Source organism: Bombina bombina, chromosome 2 (genome assembly GCF_027579735.1).
Source record: "Bombina bombina isolate aBomBom1 chromosome 2, aBomBom1.pri, whole genome shotgun sequence".
Lineage (NCBI taxonomy): Eukaryota > Metazoa > Chordata > Amphibia > Anura > Bombinatoridae > Bombina > Bombina bombina.
The window spans coordinates 587,043,071-587,060,913 of NC_069500.1; the positions used below are offsets into that span (position 1 = coordinate 587,043,071).

Genomic DNA, 17,843 nt, shown 5'->3' on the forward strand with positions numbered 1-17,843 from the left:
GGTTAGGATTTATTTTACAGGTAAATTTGTTATTATTTTAACTAGGTAACTATTAAATAGTTCTTAACTATTTAATAGCTATTGTACCTGGTTAAAATAATTACAAAGTTGCCTGTAAAATAAATATTAATCCTAAAATAGCTACAATGTAATTATAATTTATATTGTAGCTATATTAGGATTTATTTTACAGGTAAGTATTTAGCTTTAAATAGGAATAAGTTATTTAATAAGAGTTAATTTATTTCGTTAGATGTAAATTATATTTAACTTAGGGGGGTGTTAGTGTTAGGGTTAGACTTAGCTTTAGGGGTTAATACATTTATTAGAATAGCGGTGAGGTCCGCTCGGCAGATTAGGGGTTAATAATTGAAGTTAGGTGTCGGCGATGTTAGGGAGGGCAGATTAGGGGTTAATACTATTTATGATAGGGTTAGTGAGGCGGATTAGGGGTTAATAACTTTATTATAGTAGCGCTCAGGTCCGCTCGGCAGATTAGGGGTTAATAAGTGTAGGCAGGTGTCGGCGACGTTGAGGGGGGCAGATTAGGGGTTAATAAATATAATATAGGGGTCGGCGATGTTAGGGCAGCAGATTAGGGGTACATAGGGATAACGTAGGTTGCGGCGGTTTACGGAGCGGCAGATTAGGGGTTAAAAAAATATGCAGGGGTCAGCGATAGCGGGGGCGGCAGAATAGGGGTTAATAAGTGTAAGGTTAGGGGTGTTTAGACTCGGGGTACGTTAGGGTGTTAGGTGCAGACGTAGGAAGTGTTTCCCCATAGGAAACAATGGGGCTGCGTTAGGAGCTGAACGCTGCTTTTTTGCAGGTGTTAGGTTTTTTTTCAGCTCAAACAGTCCCATTGTTTCCTATGGGAGAATCGTGCACGAGCACGTTTTTGAGGCTGCCCGCGTCCGTAAGCAACTCTGGTATCGAGAGTTGCATTTGCGGAAAAAATGCTCTACGCTCCTTTTTTGGAGCCTAACGCAGCATTTGTTTGAACTCTCGATACCAGAGTTAAATTTATGGTGCGGCCAGAAAAAAGCCTGCGGAGCGTTAACAGCCCTTTTACCGCCAAACTCCAAATCTAGGCCAGAGTCTGTGATATACACATATTGGTACTCATTTCTAGTCTATCTATATCTAGTGCTGTTTTACTCTCTATTCCTGATATATATATATATATATATATATATATATATATATATATATATATATATATATATATATATTGTTACCATTGTTAATTGAGATTTGTAAATCTAGAAAAGTAATAGTTTGTTGGCTGGAAGAAAAAGTAAATCTCAGATTTTGTTCATTCTGATTAATTAATTCAATAAATTCATGAAGTTCTGTTTCCGTGCCATTCCACATTACCTAGATATCATCTATGTACCGTACCCACAACAATATCTTGTCTTCCAAGTTTGACAACTCATACATACATATTCAGGACACTATTGGTATTTTATAAGCCACATCTGTGGGTATATGTCACCCATTTGTCTGTGGATTACTAGCGCCTCCAATTGAATGGTTTGGGTATATACCATCTTGTATTTTCTGTTTTACTATGTATTACAATATGTATTGCATTAGCTACTATATCATCTTTCTTGAAAAATGACAGAACATTGTGCCTTGTGAATTTCCATAAATAGATTGATACCACCTTTAACCTCACCTTGTCATTTATAAACATTGGGATGAAGGGTTAAAGGGATAGAAAGGTCAAAACTGAAATGTGAATAGGCACATTTCAGTTTTAAATAGAAGCATTTTTGCAATATACTTCTATTAGCTAAAAATGCTTCTGTTTTTAAGAGGCATACACGCATATGCTGTGAAGCCTGTGTACTAGTATTCAAACACCACACATTCTCAGAGAGTCAGCAGTGGCTTGTGTGACACTAATTGTGTCTTCACTTACAAAATGCATACCACTGCCAGCTCTCTGAGCTTGAATAATGCTGCATTGGCCCTCACAGTATATGTTAATATGCAATTGTAAAAAAGTAATAACTTACAATAAAAGCATTTTTGCTAATGGACATATATTGCAAAAACGCTTCTATTTAATACTGAAATGCACCCATGCACATTTAAATTTTGACCTAGGGGGTGTGGATAAAAAAATACTTGCTCATAGGAATATAGTGTTAGCCCCGTCTACAGGACCCTCTTAAAATCTACTTGTCCTGCTGCATAACATATTTTCATCAAATCAGATTTATTCCAGGCTCATCTCCCGAACAGTCCTCAGATTACGCTAATAGCCCTGCAGCCCCCTCTGTCAACCACATGTACACAAAACAAAATAGGGATAAAAATGTAAACAAAAAGTAAACTACAACTCACTCTCCCAATTCGACATGTACCAGGTATCAAACTATGTAAATTGAATTCCACAGCCATGTGACCATGTGATACATTTAATTATAGCCAATATTTCTTATAACTCAATTTTCCATTAATTATTTAAAGACATACAAGTTCCTGTTCACTACAGCCTAACCTGGCCACACTACCTGCCCTACTGTACATAAAGATCTTCACAACCACCTGATAGACTGTCTGTATCAGCAGGATCATATCCCCTATCTACAACCATAAAAATATCTACTATCTTATCTGAGACATAAAGATTTTAATTTCCGTTTTTAACAATCTATACTTTTATTATTATTTTGGTCCAATAATTGGGGTAGCTATTAATTTAAATGATAATACTTTGTTAAGGTACTGTAATAAGGGTTTAGGTGGTTATTTTTTAATAGAACAACTTAGCTTTGAACAGCTGTGTATTCCAAGGCTACACACTGAACAAACCCTTATAAACAGTGGGTACCAACTTTGCTTTGGACTGTTATGCTCTGCAAATCTACATGCTGAACAAGCCCTATAATACAAAAACTATATTGATAATCCATTATTAGAGTTGGAGAGAAAGCCATTCACTGACAGTAGACGTAATAATTTTCACTGCATGTTAAATTTACAGGAATATTCTTCAGGTGCTGGGCCACCACTGGTAGGTTCCCTTTATGTGCTGTGCCACAACTGGTAGATTCCCTTCATGTGCTATGCTACTACTGGTAGGTTCCCTTCACCTGCTGGGCCACCACTGGTAGGTTTCCTTTATGTGATGTGCCACAACTGGTAGATTCCCTTCATGTGCTGTGCTACTGCTGGTAGGTTCCCTTCACCTGCTGGGCCACCACTGGTAGGTTCCCTTCGCCTGCTGGGCCACCACTGGTAGGTTCCCTTCATGTGCTGTGCCACCACTGGTAGGTTCCCTTCATGTGCTGTGCTACTACTGGTGGGTTCCATTCATGTGCTGTGCCACCACTGGTGGGTTCCATTCATGTGCTGTGCCACCACTAGCGGGTTCCCTTCATGTGCTGTGCCACCACTGGTAGGTTCCCTTCATGTGCTGTGCCACCACTGGCAGGTTCCCTTCATGTGTTGTGCCACCACTGGTAGGTTCCCTTCATGTGCTGTGCCACCACTGGTAGGTTCCCTTCATGTGCTGTGCCACCACTGGTAGGTTCCCTTCATGTGCTGTGCCACCACTGGTAGGTTCCCTTCATGTGCTGTGCCACCACTGGTAGGTTCCCTTCATGTTCTGTGCTACCACTAGTAGGTTCCCTTCATGTTCTGTGCTACCACTGGTAGGTTCCCTTCATGTGCTGTGCCCCCACTGGTAGGTTCCCTTCATGTGCTGTGCCACCACTGGTAGGTTCCCTTCATGTGCTGTGCCACCACTGGTAGGTTCCCTTCATGTTCTGTGCTACCACTAGTAGGTTCCCTTCATGTTCTGTGCTACCACTGGTAGGTTCCCTTCATGTGCTGTGCCACCACTGGTAGGTTCCCTTCATGTGCTGTGCCTCCACTGACAGGTTCCCTTCATGTGCTGTGCCACCACTGACAGGTTCCCTTCATGTGCTGTGCCACCACTGGCAGGTTCCATTCATGTGCTGTGCCATCACTGGTAGGTTCCATTCATGTGCTGTGCCACCACTGGTAGGTTCCATTCATGTGCTGTGCCACCACTGGTAGGTTCCATTCATGTGCTGTGCCATCACTGGTAGGTTCCCTTCATGTGCTGTGCCACCACTGGTGGGTTCCCTTCATGTGCTGTGCCACCACTGGTAGGTTCCCTTCTACCTGCTGGCCGACCCCTGGTAGGTTCCCTTCATGTGCTGTGCCACCACTGGTGGGTTCCATTCATGTGCTGTGCCACCACTGGTAGGTTCCCTTCTACCTGCTGGCCGACCACTGGTAGGTTCCATTCATGTGCTGTGCCACCATTGGTAGGTTCCCTTCATGTGCTGTGCCACCACTGGTGGGTTCCCTTCATGTGCTGTGCCACCACTGGTAGGTTCCATTCATGTGCTGTGCCACCACTGGTAGGTTCCCTTCTACCTGCAGGGCCACCACTGGTAGGTTCCCTTCATGTGCTGTGCCACCACTGGTATGTTCCCTTCATGTGCTGTGCCACCACTGGTAGGTTCCCCTCATGTGCTCTGCCACCACTGGTAGGTTCCCCTCATGTGCTGTGCCACCACTGGTAGGTTCCCCTCATGTGCTGTGCCACCACTGGTAGGTTCCCTTCATGTGCAGTGCCACCAGGTGGAGATAGAAGGTGTCATGCAACAAATGAATCCTGGGTCATGTTGCATAAGATGTCCTATATTTTTGCTGTGCCCTCTATCAAAATTGTATGCAGTCTTTGTCAGAGGCCTAGCTGGCTTGTGCCTACTTGAATACAAATAACTTGCATACAAATAAGAATGTTCATTCATAGATAATAATAACATGAAGTACATATTCTACAAAATAAGAACTGTTAGCATTGCAGCCCTGTATCTATCATATTGCAAACATCAGTCCTCTTTATATTCATATACTAATGAAATGGATTATGAACATAGACTTAGAAGTTATTTTATGAATGGTTTCTTCAAATGTGTTAAAAAGATACTCTGGTTCTACTCTGATATTAAGGAAACACTTCCCTATTATCTAAAGCTCTCTGTGCTGGCGAGATTATTTAAGAATGTTTGCCAGTACTTCTGTTTCACTAGTGGAATTACGTAAAACCTGAGGGGTGTTGAGGGGTGTATATTGCATTTTCGGATGGGAAGGAGATGCGTACATTACAAAAGTGCACAATAAAAATCGTAAATTACAAATCATAAAAAGTAGGAAAAAATTGTTTTGTTAAGGTGCATTAAACATTTTAACAAAATTGTTCACTAGAAAATGTAATAATTACACAGGAATATATCGTATTAACTATGCACAGCGTGAATCGTAACTGAAGTACACTGGATGTGCTAAAAATACATAGAAATTCATACATAGAAATGAAAAATACAAAGCGTAACTGTTGTTTTATCATAAAATGGACTGAACATGGGAGTTTCATAAGTGTGTATGGAATTTTTTCTCAAATCCAAGTGTAATCTTAACATTTCTGCCCTAATGATCTCACTATTATTTCTCGCAAACTAAAAGGTGGTCAGGTTGTGACAAAATAGGTAAAATATGTAATATTCTAATAGAAAAACACATGTGTACAAAAACAGAAGCAAACAGTGAGGATTTGAATAGGGCATACGGGGGTATTATGTGAACACAGATAAAAGAATTAAAGGTATGAAGGACAGTACAGAAAAAGGCAACGAAAAAGGAAAAAATGGGGATTATATTAGTGGGAAAGTAAAGCGCACAGATGTAATGGAGAGACAGGTTACAGAGATAGTTTAAAGGGACATGGAACCCAATTTTTTTGTATCAAATTTACTTCTATTATCTAATTAGTTTTGTTCTCTTCGTATTATTTGCTGAAAAGGATACCTAGGTAGGCTCAGGAGCTGATGATTGGTGGCTGCACATATATGCCTATTGTTATTGGCTCACCTGATCTGTTCAGCTAGCTCCCAGTAGTGCATTGCTGCTTCTTCAACAAAGCATACTAAGAGAACAAAGCAAATTAGATAATAGAAGTAAAATTGAAAAGTTGTTTAAATTTCTATTCTCTATCTGAATCATGAAAGAAACATTTTGGGTTTCATGTCCCTTTAATCTAAAAGGAAGATAAACAGAGAAAGAAGTGAGAGTTAAAGGGACATGAAACCCACTTTTTTTCTTTCATAATTTAGAAAGCATGCGATTTTAAACAACTCTCCCATTTACTTCTATTTATGTAATTTGCTTGATTCTCTTGATAGCCTTTGTTCAACAAAGGATAGCAAGGGAACAAAGCAAATTAGATAATAGAAGTAAATAGGAAAGCTATTAAAAATTGTATGCGCTCAATCATGCAAGACTTTTTTTGGTTTTATGTCCCTTTAAGTGAGAGTTAAGCACATAAAAAGTAAGCACCTTGCAATTAAAGTTGTTCTGCAGTCATACAATAAATTAACACAGTGGGTAAGCTTAAAAAGACATGAAACCCACATTTTTTCTTTCATTATATAGAAAGAGCATGCGATTTTAAACAACTCTCCCATTTACTTCTATTTATGTCACTTGCTTCATTCTCTTGATAGCCTTTGTTGAAAAGCATATCTAAATAATCTTCACTATATCAGACTTTAAAAAGAATAACATGTAGGATTTACAGTAAATATAATCAAAGCACCAACCTGATTACAGTCCATGTCCTTCATGCAACAATACACATAAACGTACATAATGGCATAGGTGAACTGAAAACAGATGTACCGTGAATGACAACAAGCCAGCTTTGCAAACCATTTTTGTATGGACTCATTTTAAGTGAAGGCCGAGCAATTGTAAGGAGAACAAACACTTTAGCCAGAGTGAAAGGCATCAATAAACCAATAATAATCATAACATATTTACCTTTGTGCCCTGCTGCATTGGTTTTCCAGTCAGGAGCATTTAAGTGTCCTTGGCGTGAAGTTCGAACAATAATATGCTGTACATCTCTCCAGGTTAAAAATGGACTAGAAGGTAAAAAAAAAAATAGCATCAGTAAACCATTTCTTTTATTTGCTTAGTGTTACAGTTAGTAAAAGGTTGTTTAGCCTGGATGTGTCATACTCCTACTCATATGCTTGCCCAATTATTGGCTCTTTTATGCTACTTAGCAGAAACTGGGCCTGTAATAAAAATCTAAATAGGTGCCAGTTGTGTAATTTCTATTATAAGTTGTGCTAGTACACTTATAACATTATTATTATGATGTTTAAATTCATTATTTATCAAATGTAAGAGAAACCAATACTAATGCCATGAAAAGAGTGAATAGCCAGCCCCTGCCATCAGAAAAACCATAATTTATGCTTACCTGATAAATTTATTTCTCTTGTGGTGTATCCAGTCCACGGATCATCCATTACTTGTGGGATATTCTCATTCCCAACAGGAAGTTGCAAGAGGACACCCCAGCAGAGCTGTCTATATAGCTCCTCCCCTAACTGCCATATCCAGTCATTCGACCGAAAACAAACAGAGAAAGGAGAAACCATAGGGTGCAGTGGTGACTGTAGTTTAAAATTAAAAATACCTGCCTTAAAATGACAGGGCGGGCCGTGGGCTGGATACACCACAAGAGAAATAAATTTATCAGGTAAGCATAAATTATGTTTTCTCTTGTAAGGTGTATCCAGTCCACGGATCATCCATTACTTGTGGGATACCAATACCAAAGCTAAAGTACACGGATGAAGGGAGGGACAAGGCAGGTACTTAAACGGAAGGTACCACTGCCTGTAAAACCTTTCTCCCAAAAATAACCTCCGAAGAAGCAAAAGTATCAAATTTGTAGAATTTTGAAAAAGTATGAAGCGAAGACCAAGTCGCCGCCTTGCAGATCTGTTCAACAGAAGCCTCATTTTTAAAGGCCCATGTGGAAGCCACAGCTCTAGTAGAATGAGCTGTAATCCTTTCTGGAGGCTGCTGGCCAGCAGTCTCATAGGCTAAGCGGATTATGCTTTTTAGCCAAAAAGAAAGAGAGGTTGCCGAAGCCTTTTGACCTCTCCTCTGTCCAGAGTAGACAACAAACAAAGAAGATGTTTGACGAAAATCTTTAGTAGCTTGTAAGTAAAACTTTAAAGCACGAACCACGTCCAGATTGTGTAATAGACGTTCCTTCTTTGAAGAAGGATTAGGACACAAAGACGGAACAACAATCTCTTGATTGATATTCTTATTAGATACCACCTTAGGTAAAAACCCAGGTTTGGTACGCAGAACTACCTTATCTGCATGGAAGATCAGATAAGGAGAATCACATTGTAAGGCAGATAACTCAGAAACTCTACGAGCCGAGGAAATAGCTACCAAAAAAAGAACTTTCCAAGATAAAAGTTTGACATCTATGGAATGAAGAGGTTCAAACGGAACCCCTTGAAGAACTTTAAGAACCAAATTTAAACTCCATGGTGGAGCAACAGGTTTAAACACAGGCTTGATTCTAACTAAAGCCTGACAAAATGCCTGAACGTCTGGGACATCCGCCAGACGCTTGTGCAAAAGAATAGATAGCGCAGAAATCTGTCCCTTTAAGGAACTAGCTGACAATCCTTTCTCCAATCCTTCTTGGAGAAAAGATAATATCCTGGGAATCCTGACCTTACTCCATGAGTAGCCCTTGGATTCACACCAATAAAGATATTTCCGCCATATCTTATGATAGATTTTCCTGGTGACAGGCTTTCGTGCCTGAATTAAGGTATCAATGACTGACTCGGAGAAACCACGCTTTGATAAAATCAAGCGTTCAATCTCCAGGCAGTCAGCCTCAGAGAAATTAGATTTGGATGGTTAAAAAGACCTTGAAGTAGATGGTCCTGTCTCAGCGGCAGAGTCCATGGTGGAAAGGATGACATGTCCACCAGATCTGCATACCAAGTCCTGCGTAGCCACGCAGGCGCTATCAAGATCACCGATGCTCTCTCCTGCTTGATTTTGGCAATCAGACGAGGGAGCAGAGGAAACGGTGGAAACACATAAGCCAGGTTGAAGGACCAAGGCGCTGCTAGAGCATCTATCAGCGTTGCCTTGGGGTCCCTGGACCTGGATCCGTAACAAGGAAGCTTGGCGTTCTGGCGAGACGCCATGAGATCCAGTTCTGGTTTGCCCCAATGATGAACCAATTGAGCAAACACCTCCGGATGGAGTTCCCACTCCCCCGGATGAAAAGTCTGTCGACTTAGAAAATCCGCCTCCCAGTTCTCTACACCTGGGATATGGATAGCTGATAGGTGGCAAGAGTGAATCTCTGCCCAGCGAATTATCTTTGAGACTTCTAACATCGCTAGGGAACTCCTTGTTCCCCCTTGATGGTTGATGTAAGCCACAGTCGTGATGTTGTGCGACTGAAATCTGATGAACCTCATTGTCGCTAAATGAGGCCAAGCCTGAAAAGCATTTTATATCGCTCTTAGTTCCAGAATGTTTATTGGAAGGAGTGACTCCTCCTGAGTCCACGATCCCTGAGCCTTCAGGGAGTTCCAGACTGCATCCCAACCTAGAAGGCTGGCATCTGTCGTCACAATTGTCCAATCTGGCCTGCGAAAGGTCATACCTTTGGACAGATGGACCCGAGATAGCCACCAGAGAAGAGAATCCCTGGTCTCTTGATCCAGATTTAGTAGAGGGGACAAATCTGTGTAATCCCCATTCCACTGACTGAGCATGCAGAGTTGCAGCGGTCTGAGATGTAGGCGTGCAAACGGCACTATGTCCATTGCCGCTACCATTAAGCCGATTACTTCCATGCACTGAGCCACTGAAGGGCGAGGAATGGAATAAAGAACACGGCAGGAATTTAGAAGATTTGATAACCTGGACTCCGTCAGGTAAATTTTCATTTCTACAGAATCTATCAGAGTCCCTAGGAAGGAAACTCTTGTAAGGGGGGATAGAGAACTCTTTTCCTCATTCACCTTCCACCCATGCAACCTCAGAAATGCCAACACTATGTCCGTATGAGACTTGGCAATTTGGAAGTTTGACGCCTGAATTAGGATGTCGTCTAAATAAGGGGCCACTGCTATGCCCCGCGGTCTTAGGACCACCAGAAGCGACCCCAGAACCTTCGTAAAAATTCTTGGGGCTGTAGCTAGCCCAAAGGGAAGAGCTACAAACTGGTAATGCCTGTCTAGGAAGGCAAACCTGAGAAACCGATGATGATCTTTGTGTATCGGAATGTGAAGATAAGCATCCTTTAAATCCACTGTAGTCATGTATTGACCCTCCTGGATCATAGGTAGGATGGTATGAATAGTCTCCACCTTGAATGATGGAACTCTGAGGAATTTGTTTAAGATCTTTAGATCCAAAATTGGTCTGAAGGTTCCCTCTTTTTTGGGAACTACAAACAGATTTGAGTAAAATCCCTGTCCCTGTTCCTCCTTTGGAACTGGATGGATCACTCCCATAACTAGGTTTTGTACACAGTGTAAGAATGCCTCTCTCTATCTGGTTTGCAGATAATTGTGAAAGGTGAAATCTCCCTTTTGGGGGGGAAGCCTTGAAGTCCAGAAGATATCCCTGGGATATAATTTCCAACGCCCAGGGATCCTGAACATCTCTTGCCCACGCCTGGGCGAAGAGCGAAAGTCTGCCCCCTACTAGATCCGTTATCGGATAGGGGGCCGTTCCTTCATGCTGTCTTAGAGGCAGCAGCAGGCTTTTTGGCCTGCTTACCCTTGTTCCAGGTCTGGTTAGGTCTCCAGACTGTCTTGGACTGAGCAAAAGTTCCCTCTTGTTTTGCATTAGAGGAAGTTGATGCCGCACTTGCCTTGAAGTTTTGAAAGGCACGAAAATTAGACTGTTTGGCCCTTGATTTGGACCTATCCTGAGGAAGGGCATGACCTTTTCCTCCAGTGATATCAGCAATAATCTCCTTCAAACCAGGCCCAAATAGGGTCTGCCCCATTGAAGGGAATGTTAAGCAGCTTAGACTTTGAAGTAACGTCAGCTGACCATGATTTAAGCCATAGCACTCTGCGTGCCTGGATAGCAAAACCAGAATTCTTAGCCGTTAGTTTAGTCAAATGAACAATGGCATCAGAAACAAAAGAATTGGCTAGCTTAAGTGCTTTAAGCTTGTCAAGTATGTCATCCAATGGAGTCGCTACCTGTAGAGCCTCTTCCAGAGACTCAAACCAGAATGCCGCAGCAGCAGTGACAGGAGCAATGCATGCAAGGGGCTGTAGGATAAAACCTTGTTGAATAAACATTTTCTTAAGGTAACCCTCTAACTTTTTATCCATTGGATCTAAGAAAGCACAACTGTCCTCGACAGGGATAGTAGTACGCTTTGCTAGAGTAGAAACTGCTCCCTCCACCTTAGGAACTGTCTGCCATAAGTCCCGTGTGGTGGCGTCTATTGGAAACATTTTTCTAAAAATAGGAGGGGGAGAGAACGGCACACCTGGTCTATCCCATTCCTTAGTAATAATTTCTGTAAACCTTTTAGGTATTGGAAAAACATCAGTACACACCGGCACTGCATAGTATTTATCCAGTCTACACAATTTCTCTGGCACTGTAAATTGTATCACAGTCATTCAGAGCAGCTATAACCTCCCTGAGTAACACGCGGAGGTGTTCAAGCTTAAATTTAAATGTAGAAATATCAGAATCAGGTTGCATCATCTTCCCTGAGTCAGAAACATCACCCACAGAAAGAAGCTCTCCTTCTTCAGCTTCTGCATATTGTGAGGCATTATCAGACATAGCTCTTAAAGCGTCAGTATGCTCTGCATTTCGTCTAACTCCAGAGCTATCTCGCTTTCCTCTAAATTCAGGTAGTCTGGCTAATACCGCTGACAGTGTATTATCCATGACTGCCGCCATGTCTTGTAAAGTAAACGCTATGGGCGCCCTAGATGTACTTGGCGCCATTTGAGCGTGAGTCCCTTGAGCGGGAGTCAAAGGATCTGACACGTGGGGAGAGTTAGTCGGCATAACTTCCCCTTGTCAGATTCCTCTGGTGATAAATTTTTTAAAGACAGAATATGATCTTTATTGCTTAAAGTGAAATCAGTACATTTGGTACACATTCTAAGAGGGGGCTCCACAATGGCTTTTAAACATAATGAACAAGGAGTTTCCTCTATGTCAGACATGTTTATACAGACTAGCAATGAGACTAGCAAGCTTGGAAAACACTTTAAATCAAGTTAACAAGCAAATATAATAAACGGTACTGTGCCTTTAAGAGAAACAAATTTTGTCAGAATTTGAAAAACAGTGAAAAAAGGCAGTAAAATTTTTACAGTGTGTATAATAAGCTAACAGAGCATTGCACCCACTTGCAAATGGATGATTAAGCCCTTAGTTCAAAAACCGGATCAAAAAAACGATATAGACGTTTTTTAACAGTCACACCAAACTGCCACAGCCTTGCTGTGGGCCTACCTTCCCCAACAAAACGATTTTGGAAAGCCCAAGAGCCCTTTAGAAATGTCCTATAGCATTCAGGAGACCCTTGGAGGAAGCTGGATGTCTCAGTCTGTAAAAGTTACTGCGCAAAAAAGCGCTAAATTAGGCCCCTCCCACTCATAGTAACACAGTGGAAAGCCTCAGGAAACTGTTTCTAGGCAAATTTAAGCCAGCCATGTGGAAAAAACTAGGCCCCAATAAAGTTTTATCACCAAAGTATATATAAAAACGTTTAAACATGCCAGCAAACGTTTTATATTTTAAATATAAAAGAGTATTACCTCAGAAAGTAAGCATGATACCAGTCGCTATTAAATCACTGTATTCAGGCTTACCTTACATAAATTTGGCATCAGCAGTATTTTCTAGCATTCACATCTTCTAGAAAAATCTTAACTGCACATACCTCATAGCAGGATAACCTGCACGCCATTCCCCCGCTGAAGTTATCTCTCTCTTCAGTCATGTGTGAGAACAGCAATGGATCTTAGTTACAACCTGCTAAGATCATAGAAATCACAGGCAGATTCTTCTATTTTTCTGCCTGGAACAAAATAGTACAACTCCGGTACCATTTAAAAATAATAAACTTTTGATTGAAGTAAAATAACAGGTACATTTCACCACTTCTCTCTTACTACCTCCATGTTTGTTGAGAGTTGCAAGAGAATGACTGGATATGGCAGTTAGGGGAGGAGCTATATAGACAGCTCTGCTGTGGGTGTCCTCTTGCAACTTCCTGTTGGGAATGAGAATATCCCACAAGTAATGGATGATCCGTGGACTGGATACACCTTACAAGAGAAAACACCATAAAATATGAACCACTAACCCTTTACCACTACAGTTACTACCTACACCGTATCCTCCAGCCTCACATCAACACAAGTGGCACCACAAGTATCCTAAATAAATAAAATGGGCGTAGCAAAGAAAAAGTCAATGCATTATGTTATTGATGTTTTTTTTTTTTTATATTGTTTTTCACATACTACCAAATGTTGCTCCTGAAATCCCCTGTTTGTAATATAGGCAACAATATCCACATTAAAACATAAGGTCTAAGAATAAAGAGAAAGAAATAGAGATGAATAAAAACTGGCTGGCAAATTATAAAAGTCCAAATGTTTCTTTCATGTTTCAGATAGAGCATGTGATTTTAAACAACTTTCTAATTTACTTCTATTATAAATTTGTCTTCGTTCTCTGGGTATCTGTTGTTAAAAAGCAGGGTTGTATGCTTAGGAGACAGCTCATTTCTGGAGCACTATATGGCAGCAGTTTTGCAAGAATGTTATCCATTTGCAAGAGCACTAGATGACAGCACTATTTCCTGCCATGTTTAGATTGATGAATTTTGAAGAAAACAAAACAACTAATAGAAAGTTGTACACTCTCTTGCATAGAATATCAGCACCTTAAACTGCTTTTGTTTTAAGATTTCTCCATTACATTAACAGGAAAAAAAAAATAGGCTTCATATTATCCTTTTTAAAACACGTTTTCAGTGTTATATCCAGTATGATTCTATTTGGCAAATTTGTAAAACATGTCCACTTTACATTGTGAAAAAAAAACAAAAAACTTTCTCAAAGGGGCAGTATACACTAATTTTCATATAACTGCATGTAATAGACACTACTATAAAGAATAATATGCACAGATACTGTTATACAAATCATGTATAAAAACTTTTAAAAACTTATTAGAAGCTCCCAATTTAACATTGTTCATGAGATTAGTCTGGAACACCCACTGAAAGGGCTGAGGGTAGACCCTCCCCTCCTCTGCATATGAATAGACCGATTTTACAAACAGAAGCAATATGAAGTCTGTATACATCAGTATACATCTAAAACGTTGGGGCTTGGTTAGGAGTCTTAAAATCAGCACAATGTTATTTAAAAATAAGCAGAACTATAATTTTTTTTACAAAAGCACCCCCAGATGGCCTTTATAAATGGATAATCTACAAAACATCTATGCAAAGACAAATCTAGCGTACAATGTCCTTTTAATGATCTATCAATGGAGTGTACAGGTGAAACTCGAAAAATTAGAATATCATGCAAAAGTTCATTTATTTCACTAATGCATGCAACTTAAAAGGTGAAACTAATATATGAGATAGACTCATTACATGCAAAGCAAGATAGTTCAGGCCATGATTTGTCATAATTGTGATGATTATGGCTTACAGCTCATGAAAACCCCAAATCCACAATCTCAGAAAATTAGAATATTACATGCAATCAATAAAACAAGGATTGTACATAGAACAATATTGGACCTCTGAAAAGTATAAGCATGCATACTGTATGTACTCAGTACTTGGTTTTGGCCCCTTTTGCAGCAATTACTGCCTCAATGCGACGTGGCATGGAAGCTATCAGCCTGTGGCACTGCTGAGGTGTTATGAAAGACCAGGATGCTTCAATAGCGGCCTTCAGCTCTTCTGCATTGTTTGGTCTCATGTCTCTCATCTTTCTCTTGGCAATGCCCCATAGATTCTCTATGGGGTTCAGGTCAGGGGAGTTTGCTGGTCAATCAAGCACAGTAATCCCACGGTCATTGAACCAGGTTTTGTTGCTTTTGGCAGTGTGGGCAGGTGCCAAGTCCTGCTGGAAAATGAAGTCAGCATCCCCATAGAGCTCGCCTGTGGAAGGAAGCATGAAGTGCTCCAAAATCTCCTGGTAGACGGCTGTGTTGACCCTGGACGTAATGAAGCACAATGAACCAACACCAGCAGATGAAATGGCTCCCCAAATCAACACAGACTGTGGAAACTTCACACTGGGCTTCAAGCATCTTGCAGTGTGTGCCTCTCCATTGTTCCTCCATACTCTATGTCCTTGGTTTACAAATGAGATGCAAAATTTGCTCTCATCAGAAAAGAGGACTTTGGACCACTGAGCAACAGACCAGGGGACCTATCTATCAAGCTCCGAAAGGAGCTTGACGGCCCGTGTTTCCGGTGAGTCTTCAGACTCACCAGAAACAGCAGTTATGAAGCAGCGGTCACAAAGACCGCTGCTCCATAACCTGTCCGCCTGCTCTGAGCAGGCGGACACATCGCCGGAAATCAACCCGATCGAGTACGATCAGGTTGATTGACACCTCCCTGCTGGCGGCCCATTGGCCGCGAGTCAGCAGGGGGCGGCGTTGCACCAGCAGCTCTTGGGAGCTGCTGGTGCAATATTAAATGCGGAGAGCGTATTGCTCTCCGCATTCAGCGATGTCTTGCGCACCTGATCCGCACTGTCGGATCAGGTCCGCAACACATTTCTTAAATATGCCTCCAGGTCTGTTTTTCTTTAGCCCAGGTAAGACGCTTCTGATGTTGTTTGTTGTTCAGGAGTGGCTTGACAAGAGGAATACCACATTTGAAACCCATGTCCAGGATCTGTCTGTGTGTGGTGGCTCTTGATGCACTGACTCCAGCCTCAGTCCACTCCTTGTGAAAGTCCCCAACACTTTTGAATGGCCTTTTCCTGACAATCCTCTCCAGGCTGCAGTCATCCCTGCTGCTTGTGCACCTTTTTCTTCCACACTTTTCCCTTCCACATAACTTTCTATTAATGTGCTTTGATACAGCACTTTGGGAACATCCAACTTCTTTTGCAATTACCTTTTGAGGCTTTCCCTCCTTATGGAGGGTGTCAATGATGGTTTTCTGCACAACTGTCAGGTCAGCAGTCTTTCCCATGATTGTGATTCCTACTGAACCAGACTGAGAGACCATTTAAAGGCTCAGGAACCCTTTGCAGGTGTTATGGCTTAATTAGCTGATTAGAGTGGGACACTTTGAGCCTAGAATATTGCACCTTTTCACAATATTCAAATTTTCTGAGATTGTGGAGTTTGGGTTTTCATGAGCTGTAAGCCATAATCATCACAATTATGACAAATCACAGCTTTAATTATCTTGCTTTGCATGTAATGAGTCTATCTCATATATTAGTTTCACCTTTTAAATTGCATTAGTGAAATAAATTAACTTTTGCACGATATTCCAATTTTTCGAGTTTCACCTGTACAAGTTATATTAATGGGATGTCTTCCTTTTCACATGAGGGGTTATAATGAGAAATAAATTTGTCCTGACAGCAGAATAATCTAATCTAGACATCCTGTACCACACAAGTGTAATCCTATAGGAATACCTAGGGAAGGGACTGCTGTATAAAAAATAAAAAGGAAGGCCTTTCAGTGCATCGGTTGTTACTAGGCCCTATACAATTCATTCATTCATCTGAATACACTGCTTAGCTATTTGTTGTAATTGTAATAGTATTTTATTTACATACGGCCAGATTACGAGTTTTGCGTTATGAGCGACTCGGTATTGCCACCGCTCACCTCCCTTTAGCGCTGCTATTACAGGTTTGCAAAAACCCTGCGTTAGTAGGCAATATGGCAGCGTTGAGCTCCATACCACACACAAATACCAGCGCTGCTTTGAGCTGGTTTTACGTGCTCGTGCATGATTTCCCCATACACATCAATGGGGAGAGCCGGCTAAAAAAACATAATTTATGCTTACCTGATAAATTCCTTTCTTCTGTAGTGTGATCAGTCCACGGGTCATCATTACTTGTGGGATATTAACTGCTCCCCTACAGGAAGTGCAAGAGGATTCACCCAGCAGAGTTGCTATATAGCTCCTCCCCTCTACGTCACCTCCAGTCATTCGACCAAGGACCAACGAGAAAGGAGAAGCCAAGGGTGTAGTGGTGACTGGAGTATAATTTAAAAAATATTTACCTGCCTTAAAAAACAGGGCGGGCCGTGGACTGATCACACTACAGAAGAAAGGAATTTATCAGGTAAGCATAAATTATGTTTTCTTCTGTTAAGTGTGATCAGTCCACGGGTCATCATTACTTGTGGGATACCAATACCAAAGCAAAAGTACACGGATGACGGGAGGGATAGGCAGGCTCTTTATACAGAAGGAACCACTGCCTGAAGAACCTTTCTCCCAAAAATAGCCTCCGAGGAAGCAAAAGTGTCAAATTTGTAAAATTTGGAAAAAGTATGAAGCGAAGACCAAGTTGCAGCCTTGCAAATCTGTTCAACAGAGGCCTCATTCTTAAAGGCCCAAGTGGAAGCCACAGCTCTAGTGGAATGAGCTGTAATTCTTTCAGGAGGCTGCTGTCCAGCAGTCTCATAAGCTAAACGAATTATGCTACGAAGCCAAAAAGAGAGAGAGGTAGCAGAAGCTTTTTGACCTCTCCTCTGACCAGAGTAAACGACAAACAGGGAAGACGTTTGTCGAAAATCTTTAGTTGCCTGTAAATAAAATTTAAGGGCAGGAACTACATACAGATTGTGCAAAAGACGTTCCTTCCTCGAAGAAGGATTTGGGCACAAGGATGGAACAACAATCACCTGATTGATATTCCTGTTAGTGA

At 41.2% G+C, this 17,843-nt stretch overlaps 1 protein-coding gene across 3 annotated transcripts in view; it reads right to left on the minus strand.

Moving 5' to 3' along the window:
• Window positions 1–17,843, minus strand: part of PCSK5 (proprotein convertase subtilisin/kexin type 5) — an 868,299-nt gene that overhangs the window by 456,834 nt on the left and 393,622 nt on the right. For all 3 annotated transcript variants that reach the window (XM_053702490.1, XM_053702492.1, XM_053702493.1), the window contains exon 10: window positions 6,874–6,977. In XM_053702490.1, coding sequence (XP_053558465.1) covers window positions 6,874–6,977 — 104 coding nt within the window. The remainder of the gene's footprint in view (window positions 1–6,873; window positions 6,978–17,843) is intronic.